The sequence below is a fragment of the Idiotropiscis lumnitzeri genome, chromosome 7 (assembly GCF_059441095.1).
Source record: "Idiotropiscis lumnitzeri isolate Australia: NSW breed Sydney's pygmy pipehorse chromosome 7, RoL_Ilum_1.0, whole genome shotgun sequence".
NCBI classification, from domain to species: Eukaryota; Metazoa; Chordata; class Actinopteri; order Syngnathiformes; family Syngnathidae; genus Idiotropiscis; species Idiotropiscis lumnitzeri.
The window spans coordinates 12,652,758-12,676,855 of NC_142397.1; the positions used below are offsets into that span (position 1 = coordinate 12,652,758).

Below are 24,098 nucleotides of genomic sequence, written 5' to 3' on the forward strand. Positions count from 1 at the left end.
AGTAACCGCCCCCACACGCCGACGCCACGGGGAGCCGTCAAAAACACGGAGCGTGGTCTCGCTGGACGGGATTGATGACGATAGAAAACGTCCACAAATTATATTACAAAATCAGCATGAGCTCGAATGTCACACAAGTACCGAGTGCTAAATTGTCTTTAGCTACATGCTAACGAAATTCTGACAAAAGCTCTTCAAATAATGTAGCGCGACTATTCGTGAAAGGAAAATTCATATTAGTGCAAATATGACAAGTACTAGGGAGTAAAATTACTTTAAAAATGATCTAATGCAAGTTTGCCACGTGCTCGACGCATTTCAATTCAACGAATACTAACTGCCGTATAGCTATTGGTATTTCACGGAAAAGGCTTTGTAACGACTAATTTGTAAAGGTTGTTGTTTGGATTCCACCTCCTTTGACAATATGCGACAACGCCGTCAAAAAGTTGTGTCAGAAACGTGCATCACACTCGCGTAACGCTTGATAGTGGTCATGCAACTATGGTGACGTAATCGGCGCTTTGGCTGGTTCGATCGCGTCAAAATTATTTCTTGTGTGATGTTTAGATGACGGATTCAGAGCAACAACAAAAAAACACCGCATTTTTTATTTCGTTTCTCGTCTCCAAAGAAAAAGAGTGAAGAGTAACGCGGAACCGCTGTTGAATGCAGAATGCAATGGGAAATGAACACGTCTGGTGACCACGTTTGCACGACTTCACTTTCTTAGAGAATGTCAATAAAGGCTCACAATTAAGGGAAACTATTTACAATTTGGTGCCAATTACAGGAAGCAAAGAAAGGGAGGAAAGTCATGACACGTTGGGAAATGTGCTCCCTCTTGTGGAAGACGGAAGCGCAACTGCATATGTAGAAATTTTATTTTCTATATGTACATATTTCAAGTTATCTTTGCATTCGTTGCATATGACAGACATCAGAAAATCCAATCCACTCACATGCATTAATACTGGCGTCACCAAAGTGGTACCTCGCCCCCAAGGACCGAGTAGCCCGCGAGCCAGATCTAAAAATTAACTCACCAGTGATAGGACACTGGTGTAGATTTATAGAAATAAAAAGCGTTGTATGTATATATATGCTTCCAAATTATTGAGAAATAATTTATATGATCAGTATCTTCACTTTAATGATTGCACGCTGCAATAATATGCGTGAACAGCAAATTTTTAACCTGTGAACCGAGGACCGTGGATATGTCTTCCAAACTATTAGAAAGTGTTCAGGACAGAATTTTGATTCAACTGAGGTCTTTACTGACATTACATTAATATTTAGGAAAAATGCCCATTCATCTATATTCCATGTCACTTGTCAAATAATAATTAAATAATACAAATCCTAAACCAAGTGAATAATAAGCCACACATAAATTCTGAAAAGCATCACAAGCAGCCAACATTTTAAAAAATCACATTTATTCCCAATGTTTGGCAATAAAGTATAAAAGGTACAATATTCATTACCAAACAAGGTAAACTGACAAGTACAACAAAGTTAAATCACTGACCAATATTGACCGCTACTCAAGTACAAATCTGTGGGTTACCATTTTTCCAACATCAAAAGCATCTTTACGAATAGTTTGCTTCCATTATCTCTAATGCGGTTATCTCTGTTCATGATTTGGTAACAGCCTTTAAAAGAGTGTTCCTCAAGAAAGTGCACAGCTGGTTCATTAGATCTTTATTCTGACCTTCCACCCAGTGCATCTCGATCAGTGCATCGCTCTCCTCATGCAGTATATTTAGCAGACATTTAAACAGGAAACGTTCCGCTGACCCCGGACTTGCTGGCTGTTTTGAGGACGCCTCGCTTATAGCATCGGTGGCGTCCTTTGGGCTGCAAACAGGCCTCCTTTCCACATCTTCACCTGCAGCTTTTCCCCGGAGCTCCTGTTCCACTTCACCTGCAGTGTTCGTATCCTTCACGCTTTCAACGTGAGGGGCACTGTTGCCAATCGGCTCTGCAGTTACCTGCTGGTCAGCTGACTCCGGAGTGGGATCCCCCTGGGTGTTTTGGGCAAGGCACGGCATCATAGCGGCAGCCTCTGTACTGTGATGTGCTCTAGGCAGCTCTCGCAACTGCCGCATTTGTTCGCGTCGCTTCTGACGCCCGTGTATCCAAGTGTTTTCCACCGCGGTCAGGAGGAGGCTCTGCTCCTGCTCACTGCACGGAACACGCTTGTGCAGAACCTGGAAGAAAAACAATACACGTTTGTACTGCATTAGGAAGATTGGTTGAACATTTGTCCGGAGGCCTGTAAATTGTCTGTTGGTGTAACTTGGAAGTTTGAGTGTGCTTGGTTGTTTGTGCATAGGTGCCCTGTGAATGGCTGGTGAGTCTTGACCAGATTGGGGCATAGCCCGCATTTTGTTCAAAGTCAGCTGAAATTTGTGTCCTCACCGGGGCCACCAATGAGGACAAGCACTTTTTTTTTTTTTCTCCGCAAAGCATTTTATTGAACATATAAACAGAACAGAAATGAATATAGTCATAAGTATAAAGATTTAAAAGGAAAGAAGAGAAGAAGGAATGTCATAAGCACCGGAGTAGGAAGAAGTAGAGAACTTATCGAGTCCTACCCCCTGTTCCCAGTGCATTTTTACTTAATCTAAATCTAATACAATAGATCATCCATATAAAATCTAATATATAAAAATATTTACATTATACTCAGTGTTATACATAATACGGATTTCACATTTTAGGCAATTTACTTACTTATATTTGGTTTAAATAGTTTTTTTGTACTTTTCTTTTGAACATGTTTTTGAACACAATAAGTGATTTACATCTTTTCAGGTCCGTTTCAAAGTCATTCCACAGAATTACACCTTTTACAGAAACACGCCGAAGCCTAATGTCTGTTCTTGGTTTAGGTTTTTTATACAGACTTGTGCCCCGTAAGTAGTAACAACTTTCTCTCATTTCAAACAGCTTCTGAGTATTGCGGCAGATCATATTATTATGTACTTTATACATTATTTGCACGATTTTAAATTCCACAAGATCATAACATTTCATAGTGTTTAATTTGATAAATAATGGATTTGTGGGTTCATTAAATTTTGATCGATTAACAATTCTTGTTGCTTTTTTTTGTAGCCTGAAAAGAGGTAGAGTGTTGTGTTGTTACACAATAAGTATGGTATGGAAATAATAGGGAACAATATAATGTGTATAGAGACTTCTTATTTAGCACATCCTTGGTACATCCTTGGTTTCATAAAAAAGGGGGGATAGATGTTTAACCTTTTTAAAATAGAATTATCTGTGTAATCACTCCTTTAGCCAATCCTACGTAGATTACACAATTGATGGTTTGATGTAGTAGCTTTTTTTAAGCAAATTTAATTTGGTAGATAGAATTTATGACTGCTACAATAAAAATGTGTTCAATTATTCCTTGCCCTAAAAGCATTTTATTAAAAAAACGAAAAGGCTCCCCATCCCATTCTCATTAGGTTCAATAAGCTTATGTCAACAAATTTAGTGAAACCAAACGAGCGCTCCACAGACATCACAACTCACCCGCAGCTCGGTGAGCGCCTTCTCCAGAAGAGTTGTGATGGCTTCCAGAGGATGGTGGCCAGCGCAGCCCAGAGCACGGGCCTTCTCCTGGAGCTCCCTCAGAGCCACGTGGGGAAGTGTAAAGGAAAGAGGCTTCCGCGCTCTGTCCAACTTACGCTTCTTACTGGGAGGCGACTGAGGAGAAAAGGACAGAGAAAGAAGTGGAGTTAAGTTTTTCCTGATGCTTTCATAGAAATGGGAGTATTTCTTACCATGCAGACATTTGCACCTTATGAAGAAATCATTACAAAGGTGAAACATTTTGTTACTTGTATTTGTAATTTCACTCCACATAAATTTGCACTATCACATTGTTAAAAAAATTACAGTTAAAAAGTGATTACATTATGATATCACTTATAGCTAAAAGCCCTGGAAACAGTCATGTATCATGTAAAAATTGGATTACTACCAAAATGAAATGAGTGGGGGCACGCAAAGACAGACTTTTAACATTCAAAATTATTTATCTATTTTTTAAATGTGACAGAGGATAAAGTCATCCAGCGTATTTGTGCTGCTCTTATAGTGTGCGGTGTGTTCAAGTTGACTCCCACTGCACACCACGCACATAACGATACATCCACAGACGATTATAATTAATAGCCCTAACCGTCTCCTGGGCCGATTGGGGAGGAAAAACAATCACTCTATAAGGACCTACATAAACATCCGACCATTTGGACATTGCTGATGTTGATCGGAAAGGGGCAAGGGGTTGCTCGAACTTTGCCCAACTGGAAATGTGTGTGAACCACTTTAGTCGACAAGGTAAAAAAATATTTCAGAAGCAGAACACACCGGTGACTGTGCAGTCACAATGGTGACAATTTCACCCTGGATCAGTTTAATTGAATTGTTATTGTTACTGAAAAGGTATTTCTTAACATCTGATTATTTACAGGTAGACCCTAATGCATTTTGAGTCCAGGTAATTAATGTCATGTGACTTTCTGAACGCTATGTGCCTCATTTCCTTTTATGTAAATCTAAACTGTACACGCGACATAAGGACCAATATTGCTGTAAGCATAATGCAGTAAGACAGCATGTCTGTCGTGGTTGTTGGAAAATGGATGGCTGTAAGTACGGACACAAGAGGGAGCCCCAAACACATGCTCTCCACTGGACCTGCAATACCTTGTAATACTGCTCCTTACTCCTATTGCCCTCTGAAGTCAAACTGTAATGGCGCTAGAGGTCATTAGCCAACCGTATCTCGGGACAACATGAGCTGTGCTGCAACGCTTCCCTGCACACCCACATGCCAGGGACTGTGTGTTCAGTGTCACTCACAAGGGCTCCGGAGGCTGGCGGAGGGTGTGGAAGGAGGCGAGGGTCTGCAGTGACGGAGCAGACAGCATGGCCGACTGACCTACAAACAGCAGCAGCGAAGGAGTGGGCTGTGACCTTCACGGGCTGCTGCTGTTCTGAGAGTCAAATTTGGACATCAAGGTCCTATTATATGTCTGAAGACTTTGCATGTACAGTATTTGCAATTCTTAGTGGCGATGAAATATGCATTTGTGGTCATTGAGAGCACAGACATTTACAGACAGAAGAATTAAAAGGATGTCTGATTCAATGTTGTCCTCCACCACTGCCAGCTTCAATAAAAAACATTCTCAGATTCATACTTAGTTGACGGTGTCTATGGAACACACCATTTTATATCTGTAATGTAATCTGACTGTGGAGGGCTTCCGAATGTTACAGACGGCGGGGGCGTGGGAGGTCGGGCATATTGTCCCTGCTCCTGTATTTAGCAAGGAGAGTCCCATTAAACATAATTTGCTCTTGGTTTTGAGTAATTGATGTTCCCCCGAAGACACAATTACGAAATATTCCCGTGTTTAATTAGGGGCTCCATAATGGACCTTCTCTTATCTGTCAGTTTAATAAATCTTCTTTCCACTTAATAATTGTTCACCCCCACCACACATTGGCATGCAAGCAACCTACCCAACTCATTATGTTGAGAAAATAAATCAGCCTTATGTTCATACAGATATGGCTCTAAAACAAGCCGGTCTGCCGCTCAAGCTTTCCAACATGTACACAACAGACTTGACTATTTCATATTTCGAAAAACACACACACACCTATCTAAATGCACAATCACAATACAAGCAACCCACTGACGTATTCAACCCCCTTGTATAGGGTCTCGCAGCAACTGTGCCTAGGGGCTCAGATAAAACCAAAAACCAATTCCAATCTCTGTGGATTTGCAATAAACCCTGTATTGCCTATTAAATGTGTATTTAATTACAGATATTATAATTTTAAATATCGGAAATAATCCACGCTCAGGTTTTCAAACTTGCATTATTATGCGTGATCAAAAACAAAATAATATTGCACACAGTGGGAAATCCCATCCATATACATATCATTCAGTTTTGGGGATTTTTTTTTTTTTTATACACAAAGCCCACACCAGTTAACGTATTTGCACCAATTCATCTGATTTATTTCATTGTATTTTAATCCCTTGGAGAAGCAATTCCCAAAAACTACAAAGAAACTTCCACTCACATTGAATAACTCATGGCAAAGCATAGCGGTACTATTCTCGCATACAATGGACAGACAGATACGTTTCTCATCTCATTTTGTTGACACACTTCCGAAGTTCACCTTGGTCTCAATCTTTTTTTTCTGAAAATGCAAATCTTGTTCTTCCTGAAAATGTAAACTCAAATTTCTGCGTCTATCGAAAAAGAGTGAAATTAGAAAAAAAAATATTTCAATGAGTGGGGCCCAAGAAAAAAAAACTTGGTTAATTGGTCATTTTCCATCAAATTTGGTGGTTTTATACACAAATGTCTTCTTAAAACACACTTCTGTGTTACAGAACTACCTTTTATTAGACTTGAAGATAAAAATCATGACTTCCATTGATGCAGTGTTCTATTTATTACATGCAACACTTTAATTCCTTCATCTCTGCCAGTGTTCACATTTTCAAACGATTGTAGAAGTCGACATTTCTCGGAAATCATAATGTCCCATCAATGGTGAGCTATTTTTAGAGCAGGTCTCATGTGGCCACGAGCACCAAGTTGGTGGGCTCTGCTAGATGACCTTGGACTTTTTGTATGCGGACTTGTTCATCTCAACTGTTAACATGTCAGCATCTGCGCTATTATCTTTCAAAGAAGTAGCCGACCACATAATATAAAATGTTTACTGACTCTGCCTCAGCACTTACATAAGTAAGCATAACAACTATTAGCATGTTAGCATTTGCAGCATTTCTCGGGTCACTATTGTGCTAGTTGTTTATTAAAAGTATGGATCACAGGGTGAAGTATAAACTGGCCTAAAGCTTACGGAGCATAGTAATTAGTTACGTTTGGAATTGACCTGGTAGTAAAAGGGTTAACTAGGTCACAGTTGCATGGGTGCCACATATGTTTAAGACCACATGTAACATTAATCAGCCTGCCGTATGCACATGCACGTATAGCTGACATCCATAGGAAGACATGCATCTGGGCAGAATGAGTCAACCATGCATGAATTTCTTTGCATGCACAAGCCTCGGTTAAAACAACATACTGTACATGAATGTGAATGCCAGAGGAGGCAGAGGAGAGTCACAGGAAAGGAAATGTAGGGCAATCATTCTGCTCAACTGATTTTATACTGCAAAGGCCAAAATGGTCTCGTCCAACAACACACAGCTCATGCATCTACTGAGCAGCCACCTCCAGCAGTTTCTCTCTGGCACACAGACATCAACACCATTCCTGTTGACTGATAACGTTTATTGTTGTGTTTTCCCCAACACTCTCACTGTCCACACAAGACAAAAGCCAGTGAGCGTGCACATTTCTTGCCCTGGCAACTGTTGCTAGGCTACGGCTACTGCTAAACTAAAACCACATAAAGCTCTCCCTGGAGGAGGAACAAGAGCGTGTGATGGAAGAATGAAAGATGCAGTTAAGGAGGAGCGTGGGGGTGGGGGTGGGTGGTAGAGGTGCATTATTGAGTAGATGGATTTTGGTTGTTGGAATGGCCAACCAGCAGGCGGAGACAAGCGCGAGCATTAAAGTGGCGCACCAGTGGCCTGCAAAGACTTACCGGAACGATGACATCATCATAGAAGCTCCAGGCCAGCGCCCATCGCATGGTGCGTCCCTGGCAGAACTCTGTGTGCGTCACTTTGGGTACCTGGAAACAGAAACAACAACAAAAATCAGAGCACACACTCATGCTGGAGTTTTACTAAAAAAAAATCATTCATCGATTTTTTTCTAGCTCTTATCCTAATTAGAGTTTCAGGTGAACTGAAGCTTATCCTTGTTAACAGGCCGTGAAGAAGGGTTCACTGTGGGCTGGTCACCAGTCAATCGCAGCACTAGATTGTTCTTTATCTTTCTATCCGCAATGCTCTAAACACTGCACGACGACACATAATTAGATCCGAGTACACTGGCAGAAGAAGTGATTTCTTTTATTAAAAAAAAAATAAAAAACGACCAAAAAAAACAAAAAACATCAAAGTATTTCAGAAAAACTTGGTAGATGGGTGGCATATGGGCCAAGAAAAAAACTCAGGTTTCTGACATATTTAAATTCACTTTCCACTGTTATAGTCACCATTAAAGTTCAATTAAGATTGACACCTGAGGAAAACAAGTCTTCAAAGCCAAATATAAACTGTCATGCTATTCCCATGAAATCTGACCACTTAGTCCACAACAGTTTCTTTCATCTGAAGTCAATAGATTATGACAAAATGCAAATCGACATTCAATCGACCAAAGTCACAGAAGAACAGTTCGCTTGATAAAGAAACGTGCATCCCGTTTGACATGATTGAAAAAAAATCATATCAATCCAAAAGGATGTGGAAAGTACCATTTTTTTAAATAGAAGTTGACAGAAATCAACATTAACAAAGTTGGCAATATTTTTTTTTTTTCGAAAAAAGGAATCAATTAAGATTGTATCTGCTATAAGAATAAATTATTTTATGTATATTATAAATAAATAAATATAACTAAATATTTATATTTTGTGTGTGAGAGCCTGCATCGTGTATCACTTTTTTAAAGTCCAGAAAAAGGGACCATGTCAATCAAGGAACACACAGATTGCTTGAGAAAGAGATCGGGGTGACAATAAAGGCAAAAATGGGGATATATTGACAAGCACCGAGCGAGATGTGCAGTGCTCACATACATTTTGAGCACAAGCCTAGCTATTTTATCCACAGGTAGATATGCAATTACTAATATGGTTAAGTCTCGTTATAAAACAATGTGTGTGTACCCAATGGCTTGGTGGCAGTCTCTTGCTCACTTAAAACACTGAAATTAATGTTTCTCTTGAGGGAACGCGTATGTAAATTTGGATTGGTTGTAATTTGTAACATCATCTAGCCCTGTGAGGAAGTCATTCAGGATTTTGCCTTCTTGTGTGTAAATTACATAACCGAATCTGACGTATGTGCCAGAGCCCCTTTCAAGCGTCAACCCGAGTCTGGTGTTGGGTCATGTTTCCATGCACCATGTAGGCACACTGTTTGACATGCTGCCTCCACTCGTAAATATACACTTATTGTCTTTATGGGCACTTACTTTTTTAGGATAATCTAGACTCCCAAAAGAAAATAATTAATGATTTAACTCTTAGCAAATTAACTATGCCCATTTTTCTCTTTCACCTCCATTACATTTAGAAAACAGTCTGGTCTCTGGATGCTTGCCAAAGCTGCAATCGTGTTGATGAGCAGCCGTAGCAGACTAAATCCTCAGAGAGTGCAGGTGCAGCAAACTGTAGGACTGGATGTCTTTCCCTTTCAAGCATGTGAGACAAGTGACTAGCACGGGACTAATGCCCTGATCCAGTCAGGAGTCACGAGCTGGGCTATTAGTTCCAGCTAATGACACTCATGGCTGATTAGCTGCACAACGCCTTGTGAGGCAGTCATGCACTGCTAACAGAAATTGGCGCATGGCCTGCTTGTGACAATTCTCAGTTGGCATGTTCGATACAGCGAGTCCATTTCGGGTGTTCGCTCCTCCGACAGGCAATTCTAATGTTAAGAGTAGGTGGGCCTACTAAAATTGTTTTGAGCTCTTATCTCCATTTCTACATACATAGCGATAGTACCCAAGTGATTTCTTGGGTAAAGAATGCCCCTGCAATATAGAATATACGCAAAACGGACTAATCCACGAATCAGATTTTCTTTAAAAGCACAGAACGTTAAACATTAACTGTTTTGTAAGATTCTTTGTAATACAGAACATGGCATGTTGCCTCTAACGGACAGCTCACCCCTTGCTTCCTAAGCTCCTCCTTCAGTGGGGCCAAGCTACATTTCTTTCCCAGCATGCAACTGTACCACCTGCGAAAACAAGCATCCATATTGATCTGCTGAACACATCAATGATTGACAACTAAGCATAGATCAACAAGCAGGAAAAAGACAACACAGAGGCTCGCTCTCTCTCTCTCTCTCTCTCTCTCTCTCACTCTCACTCACTCACTCACTCACTCAAACTCAAACTCAAACTCAAACTCAAACTCAGGCAAACTCAGTAAGTTATTAGTCCACTGCAAGATGCTAATAAAGTGAGAAATATTTGGAGGTCTTAAAGGCCATTTGAATATGAATATGCTGAGCCATTTAGGACAGAGTGGGTTGGTTGTGACATGTCCACATCAGATGAAGTAATGAAATATTGAACAGCTCTGATCGTGACAGATGTGTCCCACAGTGGGGAGCAACAGCCCAACACTGCCAATGTGGCTTTTCAGTCACTGTTGAGTGTGCAGCTGCTCAATGATCCTGATCAAATTCATGCATGTTTTTCCAGTGTAGATATTTTTTTTACCAGCGCTGAAATTATTTCCTATCAATGACATGATAAATTCAGCTCATCATTATCTTTTAAGAATGCATTTGCACATGTTGAATTGGGGGCAATGGCGAGTCACACCTACAACACAGGATAATAATGAAAAGGGGGGATAAAGGAGGGCGGGTGGCCATGAGTCTCAAAGGACCAATTGGTGAGGCTGGCAGTGTTGCCATGAACACCCGCAGGCTCTTTGCCCCAGCATGCTTTTTGGTTGGGAGTGACAGCCGGCTGCGGTTGGATTGGGCCGAACGCCAAACCTTGGAAAGAAGGAATAATTTCTACTCCCTCACCTGTAAATGTGCATCAGTGTGACACAAGAGCAGGCAGCTGTTAACATCAGTCTTCCTGGGACACACAGGTGTGGCATGCCTAATTGGTTTTAATAGTCCCCTGCTGCAGCCTCCTCCTCTCACTCTGCTGCCTTGGTGACAGTACTGTGACGAGGAGGGAGGGGTAGCTAAAGTGGTGCCCACCCAAACACAGATGTTCCCTGTGGGCTCCCAGATTCAGCGTTGGGTAATTGTATGCCAAAATCGGGAAAGTGACTGTAAGTGACAGCTCCATCAACCCATTTGCCCATTGCAACACTTCCCCACTGGCGGGATACATTTCAACCTCTCACATCCTCGCTCAAATACCAGAATCCATGTGCCACTTCAGACATTTTTACTGCTCCCAGTAACAATTGGGCTTCATATTTTGACTCGTTTGTTTTTACGCCCCCTCTCCCTGAAGGTGAAGCTGCCTTTGTTCCTCACCGCAAGCGTTTCTTGAGCTGCAGGCTGTCATGAATGATCCTCTTAACAAACTCCAGTTCGCCACCCTCCGCCATGATTTCCGTCACCCCGCCCGTGTTCACTGAGCTGGGAGGAGGCCGCCGTGAGTTCCTTGAATTGACCCCCTGCAGCGAGCAGCAAGACAGACAGAGATTAAGATCCAATCCTATTAAATGTCTGTTACTCTCCGTGTAAACAAATCCTGCTTCAGACAGCCACCTAGCAAACATTTTGATTCAAACCCGCTGCTAGTAAATCAGTTGAAAACGAGAAAAGATTCACCTTGGCTTCAAGCTGATTGGCAAAAAATGGAGGATTGCACATGCAAAAGTCATACACAATTTCCGTCTCTTCTTTCAAAGCGTCCATCAGCAGAGTCTTCTGGGGAACTTTGACCACTGTGCTCCACAAAACAACAACAAATGATCTATTAGCAATGCTACAAATTCCCCCTCAAATCCAATCTGACATTGCTAAATTTATGTGAGGATAGAGATTTGTGTCCTCTTTCAAGTTGTCTTTGCTAATGCTTACAATACACACACACACACAAAAGAAACAGCATAAAAAAAACTAACAACATAACATGACATGAACTGGCATTTAAATAAAAAGCCATTTTCAACTTTTTCGTCTTCTAGGACAACTGGATTATACATCTATTATTTCCATGATAAAAGACAGTAAGTATAATTTCAATGAATAAATAACCGTCTTTCAGTTTGCTATTGTTTCTCTTTCCTGACTATATGTCATGATTGGACATCAGAATAGAATGAAGTCCTCTCTAAACAAGCAGTAGTATTGTTGAGATTGTTGTGATGCTGCAGATTGCAACACTTACCTTTAACCAGGTCAGACAAATGGTTCTGCTCCACGTTCCTGGTAGCGTAGTCAAAGCATATATCGTCCACCTCGGTTGCAAGGAAGAACCAGCCGTTCATTGAGGCTCCCAGCAATGGGTAGATACAAGATGCACCAGTGCCTTAAAAAAAATAAATTAAAAAAATCCTGGGGACTATAAATTATGATTATGAGGTGATGCTACAATATAACTTAGGGAAACATTTTAAAAAGTCGTGGGTAAGTTTAGAATAAATTCCTTTCATCTTTTTCAGAATCGGTAATAAAATGTAAAGTACCAATTCCATTTAAAAACATTCATTGTTAAACCATTAACATCAACGATAAATTAGATCAGGACTGAGCTGAAACATCATCTTGAGAGTACGAGAATGTTTCGCTACCGATGTCAATGCCTCTACGAGGTTGCTTCTGCCCATTGATGAGATCCTCCACCCAGTGGATGTAGTTGAGGCGAAGAGGGACCGTTGGTATGAGGCGCTCCAGCGGGATCTCAATGCTCAAACCAAAATCCTCCTTCAGAAGGGTGCACGTCAGAGCTCGCACGGCCTCTGGCTCCTTGAAATTCACTCTAGGGTAGACAAGAGAACGGGTTACACCAGCGTTTGGGTTACAGCTGGGAATACAATCATACCACATGATACACAGCGTGTGAAACCTACAAATAAAAGCTCAGGACTGTGAGACATACACATGGCATTAATCACTCCTAATTAAATTAAAAATAGTTTCTATTATATTGCTTAAAAAATATTGTAGCTCCAAATTAGAGAAAATAGTAAAACTAGTAGCTTAAGTGTAATGCAGGTGTCTGATTCTTTTGTGCCAGCTCTGCAGCAACATCTAATTAACCCTCCAATCCCATGCACCCCCACTATACACACCATAGATAAGCAGCTCATTAATTTGCAATCCGCAGTTCAAGACAACGAAATTCACATTTTCCACACAATTAAGACCTCACACTTTTTATTGTCTCTGCCGCAACTGCTCATCACTGCAAGTTGAACTGCTGCAGCTGTCATACGAGCAGACGTGGCTGCAGCAGACAGTGTGAGTGGGGGGAATTAAAGCTTCGCCAAATGGTTTTTGCAGCTTGGCAGATGTAATTAGACACATTCAAGGGCTGACAGCGTCTGGCACGCAAGCAGTTCAACACAGGCAGTTTTCAATGGATTACGAGCGAGAGAAAAAAAAAAACACTGGTTGAAAGAGATGCAAATATCACCTACATTAGGGATGGGCAACTTAAATGATGGAGGGGGGGGGGGCACAATTTTTTTATCGGCCCATGAAGAGAAAAAATATCCATGTAAAACTGATGCCTGTTGTAAAGCATTGGTGGGGAAATGTTTTTTTTTCCCAAACCCCCAGACATAGAAACACTGATGAACCTTTAGTATGTGTTTTCCCAGGGTGCCGTCCACGCAGTGGAGGAAATTCCCCCACTCTAAAAAAAAATAAAATAAATAATAATCTTTGTTTTTTTTTTAATTTAAAACTTAATCGAGGAAATACTTCTTGCATTGGCAATGGCGCACACGTGATCCTGTGCCAACTGATCTCGACACCCATTATAGCACAAAATGTCTTCATACCATTGACTAGTGACAGCTGCAGTACTAACAAAAAGAGGGGCAGGCCAGTGTGTCAGGTGTGAGAAAGAGAGAGAGAAATATAAATGAGAGGCAATTTAACTGTGGAGACGAGCATTAATCTTGCACGTAATGAACACACATTCTTAATGGTCCAGGTCAACACCTGGCTCCTTCGGGGCACTACAACGCACTAACACAGAAAACAGCCCACGAGGTTGAAAGAATGCTGACGTCAAGCTGAAATGCCAAAGAAATAATCTGAATCATCTTTATTGGCCAAGTATGAAAAACACAGAAGGAATTTGTCTCCGGCAGTATGAGCTACACTGGTATGACAGTAAAAGGCAACTACGAAAAACAAAGACACGACATACAAGCACAGAAAATGCTTCTGTAATGTAAGCGGTACCATTATGCAACAATACCACCCCAATGACAGCTGTGCAGAAATTCGGACAGTCATAAGAGTAGAGATAAAGTGATGAGTGGTCCAATACTTATAATTCTACGACAATTGTGCAGATGATGAAGATAATCGTTGCACCATTTATTACGTGTCCAGTACATGTAATACAACTTTGTGTGCACAATTATACAGAAGGTCTTTGAGTGCTTTAAAGAGTCAGGGTTGGGGATATTGATTAACAACAGCTGTTCAAGTATGTACAGGGCTGGGGCTACAATGATCCGTTCAGTAATAATAATGATAATGATAATAATGCCCCACAGTGGTGTGCAAAGTTTTGATTTTTGCATAGTGCCACTATAGAGTTTGAATCCACTGTTTAGGGAGTTAATGGCAGGATCGTACATATATCTGTAAATATTTTTGTTGTGGTGGGGTCTAGAAATGAAGAGGGTATCTATCATTTGGTGATTAACTTAACGGCTACTTTGCAGACCATTGTAAAAATCTTTCCATGCAGCACAAGAAGGCATGCCTATTTATTGCTGTACATAATGTTTTTCATTTGATTGTTTTATATTTATGGCCTAGGAGTGTTTTTCGGATTCATATGTTATATTCAATTTGTTGTCGCTTTATTATACAATGAATTCCCATTTATCCAGGTGGTACATTCTAAACGTACCCATGATAGGTGAAAAAACATGATATAGAGGGGGAAAAAAAATCATTTTACCCCTTCCAAACGCTTCAATCGTATTTTAACTTATTGAAACAGAAGGAGAAGAAAAGAGCTATAATATAGCATGATGGTGAGTAATTGAAGCACAATAAAAGAGTGGAAGACTAAAACGACAGGAAGCAGTTGCACGACTGGCTTTCTCTCAGTTGTTCTTCCATCTTCCTGAGAGGCATCATTAGAAAAAGATCAATATTCAGACAGCAGGGCTGTTCAAGCCAGACCTCTATTTTTAGCCCCGAGGTGCGTATTGTGTGTGCTACTAAAAGGATGAGCTCCACTGCAAATGGCATGTCTCTATGGCAACCCCGTCTACGGGACAGATGATGGGAGAGCACGCAAACCCGGCCACGTTGGAGCAATGGCCGACGCCAGACGGAGCGTGAGCGTGCCCGCGCTTCACGTCTTCGATGCCACGTGGGTCTACGGTGGCGTGCTTACGTGCTTATTCATCGCAGTGGATGGGAAACGACATGGGACAATTGGTACTACCTATAAAGTCGCGATGAGGTGACAATCTGCTGCTGAAGAAAATTAGACATAATGTAATGTACGTTTCAATCTATATAGTGAGCAAGGTTGACCTGTGTACTCAGATTACATTTTTTGATGCCCCACAGAAACTCTTCTGTTGCAAATATTAAACAATAAAAATGGATGGCCGAGTGGTCTAAGGCGCCGCGTTCAGGACCCAGTCTCCTCAGGAGGCCTGGGTTCGAATCTCGAATTTCCCCATTGTGGGACTAATAAAGGCAATATTATTATTATTATTATTATTATTATTATTATATATAAGCACACAATAATTATGTGAAATTTATGAAAAATGAAATACTAAGACATAGGGCTGGGCGATAAACCGAAAATTTACCGTTACCGAAATTCATTAAAATGACCGAAATCATTTTGCCCCTGTCGGTAAATTCGGTATTTAAAAAAAAAAAAAGAAAAGCCTTTTCTGTCTGCGGCAATGTTCATGCCCCTTTAAGACCGCTACGGCGCCTCTAGTCACGTGACTCCACCCGTCTGATCGAGAAAGAAAACAGACGTCGCTGTCGTAGCTGGCGATTCAAATCCAGAAGCTTTTTCGCCACCCACAACACAACCACGCTGTGCTGAAAGTTCAAAGTGAGAAGCAAGGTTCGACAAGTGACAACAGCCCATTAGGAGGCGACACCATACGAGAGAACGTCTCAGAGGTGGATGCGATAGCCTAGCACATAGCTAAAGATAAAGCTCCTCTAGTTAGTGACGTGCACAGGATTTAAACGCTTCATTTATCGTTATCGAGGTAAAATTGCTCAATTTCCCGCGATATTGATTTGAGGTCATATCGCCCAGCCCTACTAAGACATCACATTTATTCACAGCCTTTCCTCAATATCTTGGCACATTTGACAGGAATTACAGCCTCAAGTCTTTTTGAAGATGAAGTCACAAGCTTGGCACACCTATCTTTTGGGCAGTTTCGCCCATTCTTCTTTGCACCACCTTGCAAGTTCCATCAGGTTGGATGGGGAGTGTCAGTGCACAACCATTTTCAGATCTCTCCAGAAATGTTTGATCCCATTCAAGTCTGGGCTGTGGCTGGGCCACTCAAGGACATTCACAGAGTTGTCCTGAAGACAATCCGTCGTTGCCCTGTTGGAAGGTAAAGCTTCACCCCAGTCTGAGATTCAGAGCACTCTGAAGCAGGTTTACTCTTTTCAACCAAATCTCTTTACATTGCTGGATTCATCTTTCCCTCAATCCCGACTTGTCAGCCAGTTCCCACCACAGATAAACACCAGAGGATGATACTGCCTGGTGATGAGCGGCGCCTGGGCATGACACCTGGCATTCACACCGAAGAGTTCAATCTTTCTCTCATCAGACAAGAGAATTTTCATCATTTGAGACACCGTCGGGTCCTTTTCAGCAAACTCCAGGAGGCTGCCATGTGTCTACTAAGGAGTGAGTGGCTTCCATCTAACCACTCTGCCACACAGGCATTGATTGGTGGAGGGCTGAAGAGATTGTTGTCCTTCTGGAAGGTTCTCCTCACTCCGCAAGGAGTGCTGAGGCTCTGACACAGGGACCCAAAGGCTTCTTGGTCACCTCCCTGACTATAGCCATTATATAATCATCTTCCTGACAATAAAAAATGAACTGTAAATCGGAAATAAATTTCACCAAGACTGGTGCACTTTTTTCATACTCATCTATACCTTCTCTTCATACCTAATTACTGGCCATCCCAAAATGACAGAGACGTTATCTCCCCCAAGAAAAGATTTGGTCCCATCCACCCCGATGATTACTTCCATCCCCCTACTTGCCGCCTCACTACTTAAAAACCAAGTAGACTGTTCATTTGGATTCACACAAAAAACATAATCCTTTCACTGATGGTTGGCTGGTGACAAAAAATTCCCACATTTTCCAGACATGCGACACAAATCCTTGACACCCTTTTTTGTGCCAGGCAAACACATTTTTCACAAATTGTCTTGCCTTGAGATGCTGTTGAGCAATTGATATTTAATGAGCAGGCGAACAGATGTGCGAGAAGGGAAACACTTAATGGTAGACAGATAAAAAGGGATCAAATTTCAAACTGTTACTATTACTATTTCAATTCGTAATCGGCTCTTTGGTACACAGACATTACATTGTCAAATCTAGACTCAGATTGAAAAATGAATTTGTAAAAATTGGCACTAATCTGTTGTGTATGCAGTAGCCTGATGAATATAAGTTTTGATGGTGACTAAAGCAGAATAATTAACAAATAAGCCTCAATGTGAGCCATTGTGAACGAGAATGGGCCAAATCAGTTTTGTTATTTTGCTGGACAAAGATTTTCCTAGCTTGTGAATTGAATTTTATATTTCATACAATACAATGCAATACAATACAACTTTATTTATATAGCGCATTTCACAACAGCTGGAGCTTTCCATATGGTGCAATATAAATTAGCGGGAAATTAGAACACATATTAAAGCACATAAACAAAAGACACCAGAAGAACAGCAGAACAGCGACAGACTCATGTTGAGTGGCGTCAAATGTAGCGTTCGAAACAAGAGCCCTAGCTGTAGCAACCTTGTCTGTAAAACTAAATCTATTGCTCATGCTGAGTAGTGCAGCAATAAATTGATATTGTATATTTTCAGAGGGTCATAAGTGAGTCCTTGGTTTAAAACTGTCTTAACAGATGACATTGCATGGTTATAAATGGCACATGGCGTAAGGAAAAGTCACGTGGTCGTAAAAGGCACCTAAAAGGTATCAGTTCCTGCTGTACTTTGTTTTTTTTTTTTTGTTTAATACTCATGGCCAAGAAGTGTTTTTCTTGCAAACATTAATTGTAATTATGCCATTTCAAGATTACGAACAGTGCGTAATTAAGTACTTTGCACAAAGGTTTATGGAAGATTATGCTGTGAATTTGGCATACAACTAGGACGTTGTCACCAAAACTATATTTCAAATCCAAACTTCACCTTCATTGTGACCCAGAGCAGCAAACCAAAGAGATCCTGCTGTGTGTGCTTCATTCAGCACACAAGAGGTCAAGGGTTGCGGCAGGAGAACACGTGGCTGATTCACAATGACTGCAGGTTATCTCACACTGCCCTGAGCATCTGACAGTTCCTGGCCGAGAAGAGTATCATCGTAATGGCGCAACCTCCATACCCTACTCACCCGACCAGGCTCACTTTAAATTTTTTTCCCTTTCCCAAGCTAAAGGGTGTCGACAAGTTGACTACAGTACTGACAAGTATATTCAAATGTATGTAAAATGACAACAACATCATACCTTCTCAAACTGAGCTGTATCATATCAAATGGAATCATAATTTCAGCAAATCAAACACTTTTAAATCGAACCATCGTTTTGCACCCTACGTATCGAATGCCGGAACAAATCATCTTTGCAGAGCGATGCACACCCATAAAATCGTTCCCGACAGACTTCATATGTCATTTTATTTCATAAGCGAGGGGTGGGCAACTATGGTCCTCAAGAGCCACTATCCTGCATATTTTAAATGTTCCCCTCCTCCAACACACCTGATACAAATGCTAAACTCATTAACATGCAGTTCAGAAGCCTAATAATGATCCTAATCTTTTGAATCAGGTGTGTTGGAGGAGGGGAAAAATTAAAATTGCACGATTGCTCATTCGTGTTATAGGGAAGTTTAAGGGCACCAGTATTCTGCTCTGCAACAATCGGCCACGATAACATGTGACTGACTATGCAAAAAAAAAAAAAAAAAAGGTTTAAAAAATGATTGAGATCTCTAAATTTTAATTCACAAATAGGATGCAAATATAAATTAGTTGTTTTCAAACATTTCATCATGTTGCGCTGTCAACCAAACCACAAATACCACCTGTGCCAAATCAGTGCTTGTTCAACAATCTGTATTGCACCGGCGGACGCAACTGACTCATCTGCAGTCATGGAGTAAAATGGCATGTATGTATTTTGTTGTATTACACATACACACATCTTGTATGTGTGCATGCATGCATGCACACCCAGTCCTACCATGATGATGGCAGATTGCCCTACTACAACTTCCTTAATTCACCATACTTAGTTCATAGCTGGGTGGATCGCCTCAGTCGCATTTAATTGACGTGCAATATTTGATACTTACACGGCTCGTCCACACAGGTTGGTGTGCACATGTTCTTGGAATTCTGGGTACTTGGACGCCAAGTAGGCAAAGTCTGGTGGTTTGTCCTTGTAGCGGTTTCTGGGATGCATGGACTTGTTCAGAGACATGGCAGCAGCCCTGTGGTAGCATTCATAACAAAACAGCAGGTAAGACGGGTTTCGTCTAACTTTACGGTTTAATTGATAAGAGTCGACTAGTTGGGTTAATATTGTCTCGTCGGTGGCAGCTTTTGTGGAAAAGACGTACACTGTACACCAATATCATGCCGCTTCGCGCGCCAGACAACACGAACCAAGCAAGACTATTATAAAAGGAGAATCTACAACAACAACTCACAACCAATGTCATCATACCTGTAGAATTCGTATGGAACGCTAAGTCGCTGTAACTCAGGCTCGCGTTGTCCACACGTTTCCCAGCTTTGCTTGCGCGCTTCCTGTTTGTGTGACGTCAATACTGTGCGCCGCCACTGATACTTCACAATCGAAAGGTAAATCTAAACAAAACTCGTTGGAGCCGCTTTAACGTTTAAAAATGCGATGATTTAACTTCTTTCTACACTTTGTATAGTGTACATTTATTTTCGTTAACCGTCGTAGTTGTAACAAGGCTATTTTTATTTACTTACGGTATTATGTAGTAGTAATTTTGCACGTGTTATACTCAAAGCAATTAAATGTCTTTGCTTCAAATTATTAATGGCGTATTTTCAGAACAAACGTATGCAGAGAGCAAAAATCCGAGATAAAAACCACACACATTTGCACAAATAATGCAGATTTGTTTTTATTATATTGCAAACAATAATGACATCCAGGTATATTAACAGTTTGTAGCGTGAATAGTGAGACCATAGTGGTGAAAACATCATGAACTCTCAAGAGCTTGTTGTGCAGTCCGAAGCCCTCAATGAGGTTCACACGCATGTTAGAGAGGACTGGTTGGCTTGAGGCAGAAATGACACACAGACAGCAAAAACTCAGTCAGGCCACTCCTAAGCCAAACCAGAGAGCAAAGGGATTGCTTGGGAAAGGAGAAACACTTCGCATTCAACACAGCAGCTCTGATCCATAAATTCTTAGAAAAAGAGCCGCCAAATGTCGTATCAATCTTTTATTTTACATCTTTCATTTAAAATCAAATGGAGAAATAGTATAAGGCCTGACATGTCATAGTGTGGCCCTGAGGGTGTGATCACATTTTTCTAAAATTGTTCACAATCCTGGACCAAATGAGGCTGGTTTCTTGGCTAAACCAGATTGTATTGACAATTTTTTGGTATCAGCTTGAACACAATACTTTGCCCATATCATGCCAAATTCGACTATTCTCCCACTACAAAGTTATGCAGAATTTGCCCAAGGGATTGCCGTAAGATTCCCTTAAAGATTTCTCCTTTGAATCATCCTGGTCTGACTCAGTGTCTTTGTATGTGTAGAAAAGGAGGGGAAAGATAGCCACACTCACAACTAATCAGTCCATTCTACAAGAGAGCGATTGAGAGGTCTAAACATACCGAGCCATCCTTTTCTTATCACCAGTCATGTTACCGTCTCTGTTAAGCCACTGTGTACCTTTAAAATGCATTTAGACAACTCAGTCTCTTATGTAGATAACCATGCAGCAGCGCTATAGATCAACAGGTCATATGTTAGACCGCGAGCATGAGCTTCAGCAGCAGAGCACCACATCCAGTACACACGTGAAAAAGAAAAATGCAGCAAAGAAGCTAATTGATTTATTGAAGCAATGGATTTTTTTTTTATTAGCCATGAACTGCAATTGGAAAATTATAGTCTTATGCAATTATCAACATCAGGAAATTTGTCTTTGATCACCATTACAGGACCAAAGATTTATTGGAAATGGGGGTGTGTACAATTAATGAATCACCACCTTTCTGGTGTTTCATTTCCTACAACGGGAAAGGAATGGTTGGTTGTAGATTTTTTTTTTTCTTAAATCCCATGCTATCCAATGTTCTTCCCAGTTTAAGGTAAACGTGAGGATAATGCCACTCAAAAACATGTCAAGTGGTCTGTGCGTTTGTCAGTGGAGATTCTCTTATTACAGAGAAGATATGAAGCAGACCACGTAGCATGTCCGCAGCTATCATTTTCCTCAACGGTCTAAAACTACCCCCACTTTCATTCAGCTCATCTTTTGCCACAACATTACAAAACTGCCGAATGGCTTAACTAGCTAAATTTACAGTTCATATTTTCACAGAAAACCGATTTAACTTATTTTTATTGAGCTGAACATGTTTTTCACCCCTCAGAAATTAAGATATCCTTACACATTCCAAGTATCAAACCAGGGAGACACGTTGAGTCATCATGCTTTTTCCTTTCCTCTTTTTGTATGAGAAAGTTCATGTTTGTAGTCATTAGAGGCGCCAAGTGACAACTATCTTTTATAGTCTATACATCCTTCCTATATTACACAAATACCCTAGAGCAGGGCAAATTGGCTGGATGTTGAGGGGCAAAGGGAAGGTAAGAGGAAATGATCTCACGAAGGAGACACCCAGCATCTTTATCAAGTGCTCAAAATTAGAAATAGTGTAATCCCTGATCTCCACTCAGGCGCACACACAACCTCCACCAAACTTCAGCAAATAGCTCAGTGCTGCTATTCTTAATGGGATGGTTCACCTAAAGCCTAATATTTGTTCATATGCCACCATGACATGAGTCAAAGCTGCAGTTTGGTTTATCCCACCCCCCACCCGAGGTCCAAGGACAACTGTTTGAAACATTGGTATATACAACCATTAAAATATGAGCAAGCTCCACATGAAGAGAAATTGTATGCACACTCGAGAAGTGATGGTATAAAGCTACAGATTATTTCAATAACAAAGGCCGACAGACGGTCTCACCATATATGCTTTTTCTGCCCGATTGCTCAAAGGTTTTACCAAGCTAGGCACCATCAGACTAAGACAAAGGAGAGAAAGGGGGGGAGGGGGGAAAAAGTTCTAAAAAAAAAAAAAAAAAGAGAAACAAATTGACAAAAAATAATCTTACACAAAGACACTGTCATTTCTTAAATTATTTTTTTTTAGTGCCCTACATCAAAAACATCTGCCTTCGGTTGGTCAGTAAGGCTGCGTGACAGACGGCCAGCCCTGTGTTAAACCTATGGTTCTTCTAGACGTTATGCAAATTTACAGTATACAAGTTTTGATTACCATGCAAGAATACTTTTTTTGTGTAACATTTAATAGCTTGATCTACATCCAGGAATAATTTACATAGAGGGGCAGAGATTATTAGACCAGAGAGCGCAATGGGTAAGTAACCATGGTGGCAGGTGCAGCCGAAGGAGATGAAGATGTGCAGGTGAAGTTTAGCTTAGGTGAGAGGGGCGGGGGAAGTGGAATGACAGGGTGAGGGAGGAGGGAAGGGGGGGGGGGGGGTTCAGGATCCAGAAGATCATCTGGTAGTCTGGGTGCTGGTCCAATCTTTGGAGGTCCTACTCAACGGCACTCCCATACTTTTACCGTCTGATCTACACTCCCAGTGACCACGTACGGAGCAGCCTTGTGGAAATCTGAAATGAACAAAGAGACAACAATCAACAATGTAATAAATGCTAATTTAAGGTCAATTAATAATGCATAGTGCACAGGAAACTAAAGTTCTTTTAGTTCTTCAAGCCGTTGCCTAGCACCAGCCGTTCATTTGAAAGGGAGGCTTTTACTGGTCCAAATGCTTGCTTAACGGTGAAGCTCGACATTATTGTCCACTGTTTGGCCAACTTGAGAATTATTACTTCTGTGTAATTATGTAATATGCATTTCTGCCTCATGTGTGGTTTCTGTTCACGTGTCCATTTCCTCTTGGTTCCTGTCAACAATGCAGTGCAGTTGAAGGTGGAAGTAATTGCTTTCTGCACAACCATCGTATCTGTACATACACCCGCCAGGATGTATTTATATTGCTAAGGGGAAGAGAAAGAAGGTTCTATTGAGGTGTGAAAATTACTTGTTTAAACGGATGATGCACCAAGCCCTTATTTGGGACATGGAGTGGAGGCCACAAAGATGCTGTACCACGGAATATTGATTGTAGAAATCAAAAACTAATTTTGTTCTAAGCACAAGTGGTGACAGCAAAGAAACTTATTTTGCCAACTGCTCAAAAATTCATGGCATCATTTGCTTACAGCTGTTGCTGGTTACAGTGGGAATTCTAAAAAAAAATCTTAACAACCTGCTTGCCACAAAAAATGGACAGCTTCATACAATTCCATAATTTTTGTGGACCAGGGTGTGGGTTTTTGGCATGATTAATAAAATGCTTCAACAAACAAATCCACTGCGTATTTTTATGTATCTTTAGTAGCAGCACCAACATGATAGCAAGGGTAACTAAAATCCTATAATATGATCACTATGGCAATTATTAAACATGCAATAGTCACCACAGAACAAATAAGTGAATTAATGATACGAGCGACACAAAAACTTCTGTATTCTATAGATATGACAATAAACACAAAGGCACAATTTTATTAACTCCATTAGCAGCGAACTCCAGAAAAGCACCAACAT

General features: G+C 40.9%; 2 protein-coding genes across 2 annotated transcripts in view; both read right to left on the reverse strand.

Moving 5' to 3' along the window:
• Positions 1-1,420: 1,420 nt before the first annotated feature.
• On the reverse strand, positions 1,421-20,010 carry mettl16 (methyltransferase 16, N6-methyladenosine). The gene is made up of 10 exons (XM_088300045.1): positions 19,891-20,010; positions 19,517-19,654; positions 12,502-12,689; positions 12,099-12,239; positions 11,537-11,652; positions 11,237-11,379; positions 9,892-9,961; positions 7,687-7,776; positions 3,559-3,732; positions 1,421-2,219 (listed from the first exon to the last, which is right to left on the reverse strand). Exons 2-10 carry the CDS (start codon positions 19,642-19,644, stop codon positions 1,644-1,646), a joined length of 1,626 nt encoding a protein of 541 aa, XP_088156171.1. The 5' UTR covers positions 19,645-19,654; positions 19,891-20,010; the 3' UTR covers positions 1,421-1,643.
• A 297-nt stretch (positions 20,011-20,307) lies between these two features.
• Positions 20,308-24,098, reverse strand: part of pafah1b1a (platelet-activating factor acetylhydrolase 1b, regulatory subunit 1a) — a 29,416-nt gene continuing 25,625 nt past the window's right edge. The window contains exon 11 of the mRNA XM_088300046.1: positions 20,308-23,095. Coding sequence (XP_088156172.1) covers positions 23,022-23,095 — 74 coding nt within the window. The 3' untranslated portion in view covers positions 20,308-23,021. The remainder of the gene's footprint in view (positions 23,096-24,098) is intronic.

Coding starts and splice junctions, on each gene's coding strand:
- mettl16 (XM_088300045.1), bottom strand. CDS start 19,644: ATGTCTCTGAACAAGTCCATGCATCCCAGAAACCGCTACAAGGACAAA. Junction 12,240..12,501: donor TCGTAGAGGCATTGACATCG/GTAGCGAAACAT, acceptor ATTTTTTTTAAG/GCACTGGTGCATCTTGTATC. Junction 7,777..9,891: donor AGGAGCTTAGGAAGCAAGGG/GTGAGCTGTCCG, acceptor TTCTGTTTCCAG/GTACCCAAAGTGACGCACAC.